This window comes from Podarcis tiliguerta, assembly GCF_965153285.1.
Source record: "Podarcis tiliguerta genome assembly, chromosome: 14".
NCBI classification, from domain to species: Eukaryota; Metazoa; Chordata; class Lepidosauria; order Squamata; family Lacertidae; genus Podarcis; species Podarcis tiliguerta.
This window is the reverse complement of record NC_139547.1, coordinates 53,184,027-53,193,955: the sequence shown is the minus strand read 5'-3', so window position 1 is coordinate 53,193,955 and position 9,929 is coordinate 53,184,027. Positions and strand designations below refer to the sequence as shown.

Below are 9,929 nucleotides of genomic sequence, written 5' to 3'. Positions count from 1 at the left end.
TGGAAACTCATTTGTGTTCGTCGGGGCCCAGTTCTCCAGTCTGTGAAGCTCGGGCTTCCCGCAGCATTAGGTACCCCTCCCAGTTTGGTGTCACCTGCACATTTGCACCCTCTCAATTCCTTCGTCCAAGTCATTTATAGAGATGCTGAACAACAAGGGGCCAGGACAGAACCCTACGCCCCCCCCTTCTCACTTCCCCCCAGAATGAAGAGGAACCATTCGGGAGCAGTCTTTGGCTTCCAACTACAAATAAATCCACCTAACAATTACCTCATCCAGCCCACATGATATTACTTGTTAACAACAAGTGTTTTTTTTTAAAAAAGTATGCATTTTTACAGTATTAGGAGATATAATGTATAGCAACTTATAGCATCATAATTTTAAAGCTGATATCACTGGATCAAGTTAATCAATTTTATTGAATCAATTAAATTGTTTTAATTGGGTCTCAAATGAATGTGCAATTAATTGTTGCTGTTTTGAATTTTATTTCATTGTGTATTATTTCATTGCGTCCTATTTTCCTTATTAGGTCGTACAAACCGCCGTTCTGAGTCATGCTTTTTATAGGGTTTGGTATGGGGCGCTGGGGGGGGAGTTTATGGAACCGAGCAGGGGTGGCCTGAAACAAAACCGGGGTCCCGTGGGGCAGGGCCACGGCAAAAGGGAAACTGAGGCCTCCTGCATCTCCCTTCCACAGCTGAGTGCCTCCTTTGCAGCAAGACACCCCCACGCCGAGGCTCCGGAGGGAGGCCGGAGGGGGCTTTGCTGCGCAACGGGGAGCAGGTTCGACTGAGGCGCCGTTGAGAAAACCCTCAGCAGGGGAGCCACCGGCTCGTGCATCTGCTTGGGGGTGGCATTTGGGGGCTGCAGGGGCGGGTGCCTGGGAAAGAGAGGAGGGGGCGATGGAGAAGCCCAGCCAATCAAACGATTGACGGGTTAAGAGCCTCAGTGGCGCCCTCTGGAGACTCCAGGCAAAATTCCTGGCTAAGCGCCCTTCGTTTCACCGCTGCAGGCAGAAGCTCCGAGGTGGCCCCTGCCAGCTCAATGGGCCCCCTCTTCTCCGTGTTGGGCAGTCCTTTGCCACCAGCGCTGGGCAGCCAGGCTCCTGCCCGGGGATGGGGGTGGGCTTGCAACGGGTTGAGGGCATGGAAGGGTTGGGAGAAAACCCAGATGGCCAAGTGAAGTGACCGCTTTGGGCAGCAGATCCAGGCTCCGTGGGCTTCACCCCGCCCACTGCTGTTGCCATGGTGGCAGCAATTACAGTGGCACAGCTTCGTGGAGGCCAGATCCAGCACCGCCCCTGCATCACACGCCCCGCGTCGCCTCTACAGCTGTCTCTGGATGAGGAGTGTTGATGGATTTAAGATGCGTAGGAGCATATATTTTGTTCATTAATTATCCTTCTCCCCCCCTCCCGTTGTGTGAGAAGGCAGATGCCTTTTTCAGCGGAGTCATATCGCCATCCGCCTGCAGCTCATCTGGAGACGCTTTTAGGACTAGGTAAAATAACCTTCCAGAACAATAATGATATCCAAAGGTGCTCAGGCAGACTCGGGTCACCTTTCTCCTTTATATGTTTCCCTCTTAACAAATAAATCATGCAAAGGGGTTGAGAGGTGTTTTAATTAGTGTTCATGTGTGAAGACTGTGTGTCAGACTTTGAGAATATAACCAAAATCACAATTACTATTAAGTTTGGGCCGATTGGAGCAAAAGGGATGCTATAGGCGCCCCCGCGCAAAACACCTCCCTCGATGGGTCTCCAGGCCCGGCCAGAGAGAGGAAGAGGCCCCCGGCTAAAGAAGGGGTCCCGCCTCTGCTCCCACAGCCAGATTCCTCTCCTGGGGAAAGGATCCGCTTGCAGGACCTGGAAGCCAGAGCAATGCCCTCCCCAGGGGGGCTCCGCAGCAACTGCTCTCGAGAGGCGCCCTGCCCCGGACACCTGCATGCCAGGGGTTGGACTAGATGACCCTTGGGGTCTCTTGATGGTTCTATGACACCCGAGGCTGGACACGGCTGCTGCTGCTGCTGCTGCTAGTGGCTTTCGATAGTCTTCTTAGCCTCCGTGAAGGTGTCTACTCTTTCAACGCCCCTCGCCGTGTCCGCTGCTACCTCTGGTGGAAAATGCGTGGGAAATGCCGCAGCTCCCTTAGGTAGGAGGCCGCACTACATGGAGCGAGGGGGGCGTCACAGCCGAGGTAGAGATAGCAGAGGCCTAACCCCCCCCCCCAGGCCTCCGGGAGTTGGGGTAGATGTTAGCACCCTGTGTGCCTGCTTATCTGCTCCCCAGACCTCCCGACCCGCCCGGGGCGCGGCCCCTTCTCCTGGCTGCTGTGAGCAGATAGGGTGGGGGAAGAAGAGAGGGCGCCCCCCCTTGCCATGCGCCCTTCCCCAATGCTCTGGTGGTTTCTCGGGATCTCAGGAACTCCTGGTGGTTTCAGAGCCCGAGTCGCCCCCTCCCAGGCAGGGTTCCTGCTTGCGGGCCTCTTCCCGCGCCCTCTCAGTGCGGGTGTGGAGGGGATCCCTAGCACTCCCCCCCCCCGCCTTGAAGTGGGCTTGGTTGTGGGGAGGGGGCTGCCCCTGTCCTCGAGCGCAGGATCCTAGGAAGCTGCCTTCTATTGCATCCAACCCGGGCCGTATTGCCTGCACGGGCTGGCAGCTGTGGCTCGCGGGGCTTTCGGGCTGGACGGAGCCGGGCGGGGGCCCTTCTGCGAGCACAACCCCACGCCGAGACCGGCCCTTCCGAATAGTTCGTCTGCTTCATCCCAGTCAGTCCAGCCAGGGGCGCAAAGGCCTGGGGAGCCCCACCCCACAAGTCCCCCGAAGGGAACTGGAAGGAAGACCCCCAAGGAGACGGAGCCCTTCTGGGGCTGACTCTGCGCCCCCGTCGGGCAAAGGCCACGCGTGCCAGCGCTCTTTCAGGGCCCCCACCTGCTCCAAGTGCCCCGGGTTCAAGGAGCGCCAAGTTAGGGACTATCCCGCGGAACGGGGTCTCCCTCGCCAGAGCCGTCCAGGCCCCCGGGGTCCCCCTCGCCCTTCTTCCCGCCCGCCCCCAGGTCAGCCCAAGAAGACGCGAGAGATCAGGGAGAGTCAAGAGCAGGTTTATTGTGGGCTTTGGGGGTCGCGGGGCGGCGTCGAGGCGGCTCCTCTGCGGCGGGCTTAGGCTTCGTGGGGCCTAGCGGTACTTGCAGGTCAGCACGACGCCGACGTGGCCCAGGAACTTGTCCATGGAGACGAGGGTGCTGGCCTTGAGGAGTCCCGGGTGGTTGGCGGCGATGGCCACCAGGAAGCAGTGGCTCAGCAGCTGCGGGAGAGGCGGAGCGTTAGACGGGGCCCCGGACGGAGCGAAGCAGGGATCCCGCCCGCCCCGGAGCCCCGACGGGGAGCGAGAGAGACTCACCGCGAAGTTGACGGGGTCCACGCGCAGCTGCTGGGCGTGCAGGTTGCTGAGCTTGTCGAGGGCGCCGGCGATGTTGTCGATGTGCGCCACGGCCTCGCCGATGGCCGCCGCGACCTTCTTGCCGTGCGCCTTGATGTCGGCGGAGCCGGGGCTCACGTCTTTGTGCGCGAAGTAGGTCTTAGTGGTGGGGTGCGCCACGAACATCCTGCGGGAAGAGGTGGAGGAGAGGAGCAGGAAGACGAGGGTCCGACTCCCGCCCGGCCCGCGGCCTCGTCCCCGGGAGAGGGTCCCTGCCCGACGGGGCGGACTTACCTGGTGATGGCCTCCGCGCCGATGTCCCCGGCGTGGGGCTGGACCACGCTCCAAACGTGCTTCACGTGGCTCTTGTCGTCGTCGCTCAACACCATCTTGGCAGCTCAAAGTCTCGGGTGCCGTCGGAGCGCGCGCGGCCTTTTTATCGGGGGCGCCCCGCCCCGCCTGGGCCTCTCCCTCGGCCTCCGCCCGTGGGCCCTGCGGCTTCTCCCCGCGTTATCGCTTCTTAAGGCTAGTGCTAGGATGTGGGAGGGCCCCGCAATTCCCGCTGCCTTCCCCCAGACAGGCCTTGCCGGGTATCTACGTCGGGCTCTCCCTGGCGATGACAGGCCTCCTTTGCTAGTCCTGACACCCCCTTTGCGGCCATTGCTCTTTCCCTAGAACCGCGCGTGGCGGAGGCGCACGAGGAAAGGGGAGGGACGGTGCCTTCCAGAAAGCCAGGATGAGGTCCTCGTCCGCCCCCGCGGCAGAGAAGGGTAGCAGTCAGTCCAACTGAATGCGGACATTTTGTCCTTGGCCTCCCCGCGAGGTAGCTCTCCGAGGACTCCCGAGTAAACATAGGAAAGTCATTGGAAAATAAAACTGTGGCTATCATCATAATGCCACTCCACCAATCTGGAATACTGCAGACCAGGGGTTCCCAACTGGTGGTCCACGTCACCCACCCAGACGGTCCCTGACGCATACCTATCAACTGCATGGGACATTCCTTTGTGTGTGTGTGGGGGGGGTCACTCTCACTTTGTTGGAAGTTTGGCAAGATGGGTATTAAACAGATGTCCTTCGTTGTGCAATATTCGGTATCCGGCACAACGAAGTACTGGGACCAGATTTATTCGGGTATGTCTCAAGGAACACAAACAGCAGCACAGCAACCAACACGAAGCCTCTAACATATTTGGCTAAATAATCTTTAAATTTCTTCCATTCCTCTTGGTACTCCTTCTCCTTCTGGTCGCGGACTCTTCCGGTCAGGTCGGCTAGTTCCCAAAAGTCCATCATCTTCATCTGCCATTCCTCCACTGTTGGTACTTCTTGCGATTTCCAATTTTTGGCCAATAAAATTCTGGTTGCAGTTGTGGCATACAAAAACAATCTGACTTATTTCTTGGGCAATTCCAAACCTATTATTCCAAGTAGAAAGGCTTCTGGTTTCTTAATAAATGTATATTTCAATTTAAATAAAATTACTTGCCAATATAAGATAGGCCTAGGATTTAAATATGTGATGTTGTAGAATAATATGTTTAAAGTTTAAATGAAAAGAAAGATAGATGTTAATTTGACTAAGTAAATTTTATGTGAAAATAGTTTTCGAAAACTGCTACAATGATTTCTATGGAAACTCAGCCAGAGGGATTTGAGGAAGTCACCTAACAAGGTTAACAAAAGTGGGATTATTACAGTTAAGATAAATGTTTCTTTGTTTGTATGTTTGTGTTTGATGTTCTTTTTCTATTTGTTTGTTATAAATTTGGGAAATTAATTAAAAAATTGGAAAAAACAAAAACAAAACACGAAGCCTCTAATCATTCCAGTTTTATACTTGAAATAAAAAGCTGGTTTAAGGAAGGGGGGGCGGGGTTTCCCGGAAATAATCTACGGAGCAAGGCGGGCAAGGAAGAGCTCAAACGGAGAGTCACCACGTGCTGAGGAGTGGAGGCCTCAAGACTTTCCTGGAAGTTGAGGCCTTTGCCGCCGACTTAAACCAACGTGCGTCCCCCACGCCCTTCACCAACACAGCAGCGGTTATGACAAGCGTCCAGGGTGGGTTGCATGCACGTGCATTTCTATCCACACGCACACTCTTTCCGTGCATGCTTATGGGCGGCACAGTGGGTGCAAAAAACGTCGGTGAGAATGCAGAACGGCGAGTGGCAGCATAATTCCTGGGTTAAACTAACGCAGCATTTAAAAGAAGGGGGGCCCTTGCAGGACATTTCTCCCCTTCTCCAAGAAAGGGTTATCCAAGGTGCTTGGCCGAGCCGGGCTGAAGGCACCTGTGGAAGGGACTCGGGGGCGGGGAAGGTAACTCGGGTGGCGCCGTGCGAAGCTTTACGGTATCAGTGGAGGGAGGCAGCGGGGGGGCAGGGGCGGGAGCGGGAGCGTGCATCGTATTGGGGCGCCGTGCTCTTGCGGGAAACCACGACCCCCCAAAAACGGGACGTCCGGAACAGTTGTTCCACGGACCCTCTGGGTGGGTTACGCTGGGGTCTGGGGACCCCCTGTTTACAGGAAATACGAGGGAGCGGTGACATGATAGAAGTCTATAAAATTACGCACGGCATGAAGAAAACGGGTAGAGAATCGTTTATCTCTCTCTTTTATCACACTAATTTAGAAGTTGTGGACACCAAACGAAGCTGAATGCAGGAAGATTCAGGACACAGAAAAGGAAGTCCTTCTTCACGCAGCACATGGAACTCTCTCCCACAAGAGACAGTGACGACCACCAACTTGGAAGGCTTTCAAAGAGGATTGGGTGGGCTGTGACTGGCCCGGGTCACCCGGAGAGTTTCTAGGCTGACGGGGCGGCGGGGTGTTTGGCAGAGGCATACCCAGGAGCCCCCGCAAGAGACTACCCTCCGGGGAAGGCGCCCAAAGCCCACTGGAGAGAAGCAGGCACCATTTGCCCGGCAGGCGCCCGCGTGCTCCAAGTGGCCTCGACGGTGGTCTGTGAGGCCACTTGATTTGGCCGTCTGATGCGTCTCCCTTTGAGCCTCAGCCGCCTCGAGCGGCAATCTGCTGGAAATGGAGGTATAAAAATGACCCATAAACGAATTCACCGACTTGGGGGTGAAGAGTGGGAGGGGGGGTGAGTTCTATGCGCTCGAAAACAGGGGAAGAAAGTGAGCCAGGCGTCAAGGCGCGTCCCCGCCGGGCCTCTGCGCGTTGCTGGCCTTCAGCCAGCGATGGGTGCCCAAGCAAGGCTTCTCCTGGCGGCGCCCAGACGCAGCTGTGAAGGGCGGGACCTCTGGGTCGGAGGCCCCCTGCGCAGCGCCGATTAAAGGCTGCCTGCCTGCGCGCGTGGCGCCCAGGACGCCCCACTGCCAAGATGGGGCTGACCGAGGAAGACAAGCAGCGCGTGCGGGCCATCTGGGTCCCCGTGAGGAGACACGCCGAAGCCGTGGGCGTCGAGGTGCTCAACAGGTAAGTCCTCCCCGCCGGCTCCGGGACCCTCCCCAGGTCTGCCGCCCGTGGGTGGAGGCTGGAACCCCGACGGCGAGGCCGCTGGCATGACCCTGTCCTCGCCCTACCCGCTCCCGCAGGCTGATGGCGGCGCACCCCACCACCAAGACCTACTTCCACCACCTCGACCTCTCGCCGGACTCGGCCCAGCTGAAGGCTCTGGGCAAGAAGGTGGTGGACGCGCTCAGCCGCGCCGTCGAGAACCTGGACGATCTGCCCGGCGCCCTCGGCCATCTCAGCGCGCTGCACGCCTTCCAGCTGCGGGTGTCGCCCAGCAGCTTCGAGGTGAGTCGCGCTCCCCGAGGCTGCCCCGGACGCCCGCTGCCCTCCCCGTCGGGCGGCCCAGGGTCCTGCTCGCTCTCTCTAACGCTGGCGCTCTCATCTCTCTCCCACAGTGCCTTAACCACTGCATCCTGGTGACCGTCGGGGCCCACAGCCGCGGCTCCCTCGACCCGGCGCTCCTCCTTTCCGTGGACAAATTCCTGGCCAGCGTCGCCCACGTCCTGACCTCCTGCCACCGCTAGGCAGGGCAAGACGGGCTCGCCCGGGCGCCCTCCCCGCCTTCTCCCTCCTAATAAAGCTTTGGGCTCTTTCAACTGCAGCGCTGCGCCCTCACCTCTCTCTGGGGGGCGGCTGGGGGGGGGCTGAACGGACTCCGGAAGAGCTCTCGACGGCGCTCCCCTCGAGGTTGTCCGTAGGGAATGTCACATTGCCCCGGGACCGGATGGTTAAATCTGGGTAATAAATGAGTTTATTCACCATCAAGCCTTTTCGTACGTCGGGGAAGTGGAGGACCGGCAAGCCTGCGGCTTTCCCCTCTACACCCCTGTGCTGAGAGAGAACAGCATAGAACCGCAGAATTGCAGGGCACTCCAAAGGTCATAAAGCCCAACCCGCTGCAATGCAGGAACTGCCGTAAAGGTGGCATGGGATTTTTGTTGGGCGGTAGGCCTTTTGTTAGGGGGGCAGAGCCTACGTTAGCTATGCTATTATGTGGATTTATGTAGCTATGCTATTATGTGGATTTAGGGGAGCTGCCCCTCTCTGCCCCCTCTTGGCTACGCCCATGAAAGGGAGGCTGCTCAAACCACCCCCATCCCAGGTGTTCTTTGCTTCCACTCAATGATGGGGAGGACAGCCCCCCCAAAAGATCCGCACGCCGAGAAGGGCGCAGGGAGAGGTCTCCGCGCAGGTGGGGGGGGCGCCTCAGGCTCCAGTCCCCCGAGATCACGATGACCAGAGCAATGGGGAAAGGCGCGTGGCAAGGGGGGGGGGGCGGCCTCCTTCCCTATCTGCACCCAGCAGCAGGCAGGAGGAGGACCCCACCCAGGCAGCAACAGGCACAACCGCTCAGGGAGGGGCAGCAGGCCTTGGGGGGGGACGACGCAGATAAGGAGGCCGACCCTGGGTGTCAGCTTCTTCTCCAGTTCCGGGGCCGGGGGGGGCGCGCTTTGTGCGAGGGTTGCAGGACCCCCCCCCCCGCCCCAGGAAGCAGCAGCTCAAGGAGGATGATGGCCAGTTGTGGCCGAATGCTGCTGATGCCGCCGCCTTTCCAGTTGCCCCAAGAAGGTGCAGAGGCCAGTTTGGGCTTTGGCGCAGAGAGGAGAGGGGGCCCGCTCCTCTTTCCCCACCTCCATGGGGTGGGGGCAGGGGCGACCACTCAAACCCCACCCCCGAAGGGAAAAGCAAGGGGGGGGGGAAAGGTAAACACGTTTGGTTTTTAAAGCATTTTATTCATTTTCAAGAAAAGAATATAAACACAAATATTATCAAAACAATTGGTTTCTCCCCACCCTCCCCCCGAGCAGAAGACTATTATAGTGTCAAATTCTCCCATAAATCCATACACGTAGTTTGTGGGCGCCAGTCGTCCGAGAAGCTCAATTGAATGTTTTATTAAAAAAAAAGGTGCCGTATTTCAACAAAACCATCCATATCCGAAGCATCGATTCAGGGCATGTATTCTCTTAGCTTCTCAGATAAAGCAGTTTATACATTCTGCTTCCACTGTGTGATCTATAGGTGAGCTTCCTTTTTTAGGCTCATGCTATAGGCAATCTTGCCACTACCAGAAAAAAGTGACAAGTTCCTCGTGTGATAATTTTACAGTGGTACCTCGGGTTAAGTACTTAATTCGTTTCGGAGGTCTGTACTTAACCTGAAACTGTTCTTAACCTGAAGACCACTTTAGCTAATGGAGCCTCCTGCTGCTGCCGTGCCGCCGGAGCACGATTTCTGTTCTTATCCTGAAGCAAAGTTCTTAACCTGAAGCGTATGTAATATTTCTAGGTTAGTGGAGTGTGTAACCTGAAGTGTATGTAACCCGAGGTACCACTGTATATTTAAATATTATTAATAAACCTAGACATGGTTGCAATGTACATCCTGGTTTATAATTTTGCTCATTTCTGCTAATGCAGTTTCCCAAAATGGTTGCACCAATTCACATATTCATAGCTGTCAACTTTCAGGTTTGAAAATAAGGGATCAGCAGCCTCGAAAATAAGGGATCAGCAGCCTCACCTGTCCTGGGGACAGTCTACAGGATATCTAACAATCCGGGATAGCAGCGGGAAATGGCGCTGGAATAAGGGAATTTCCCGCAAAAAAAAAAAAAAAAAAAAGGAAGGTTGACAGCTATGCACATATCTATGACATATGGAACAATTTCCATGCCTAAGTCCTTTCCCCAATTTTGCTTAATAGTCAAGCATTGTTCAGGGGCTAGGTCAGTGAGTATTTTGCATAAAACCGATATTATTCTTTGGGTGGGGGTGTTCAGTGATATTCAGAATCAGTTTTTCAAATTGTGTGAAAGGTCTAATTGCTTGAGATTCAGCTGTTGGACTTGAGATAGTACATATCACCTGATAGCCAATTCACATTACAACCCTCAATTCTTTCCATGATTTGCCGTGAGAAAAACATCATTTTTATAAAAGTGAATCAATCTGCACAAGCATTTTTCTTTCCATTTCATATCCATCAGTTTTCGATCAGACGTGTCGAAGGAAGGGTGCAA

At 55.9% G+C, this 9,929-nt stretch overlaps 2 protein-coding genes across 2 annotated transcripts; one reads left to right on the top strand and one right to left on the bottom strand.

The window, feature by feature from the left end:
- Positions 1 to 3,091: 3,091 nt before the first annotated feature.
- LOC310664053 (hemoglobin subunit alpha-A-like) lies at positions 3,092 to 4,132 on the bottom strand. The gene is made up of 3 exons (XM_083412595.1): positions 3,719 to 4,132; positions 3,407 to 3,611; positions 3,092 to 3,310 (listed from the first exon to the last, which is right to left on the bottom strand). Exons 1-3 carry the CDS (start codon positions 3,811 to 3,813, stop codon positions 3,182 to 3,184), a joined length of 429 nt encoding a protein of 142 aa, XP_083268721.1. The 5' UTR covers positions 3,814 to 4,132; the 3' UTR covers positions 3,092 to 3,181.
- A 1,927-nt stretch (positions 4,133 to 6,059) lies between these two features.
- LOC310664052 (hemoglobin subunit alpha-like) lies at positions 6,060 to 7,508 on the top strand. Its single transcript, XM_083412594.1, has 3 exons — positions 6,060 to 6,868; positions 6,988 to 7,192; positions 7,303 to 7,508. Exons 1-3 carry the CDS (start codon positions 6,774 to 6,776, stop codon positions 7,429 to 7,431), a joined length of 429 nt encoding a protein of 142 aa, XP_083268720.1. The 5' UTR covers positions 6,060 to 6,773; the 3' UTR covers positions 7,432 to 7,508.
- The last annotated feature ends 2,421 nt before the right edge of the window (positions 7,509 to 9,929 follow it).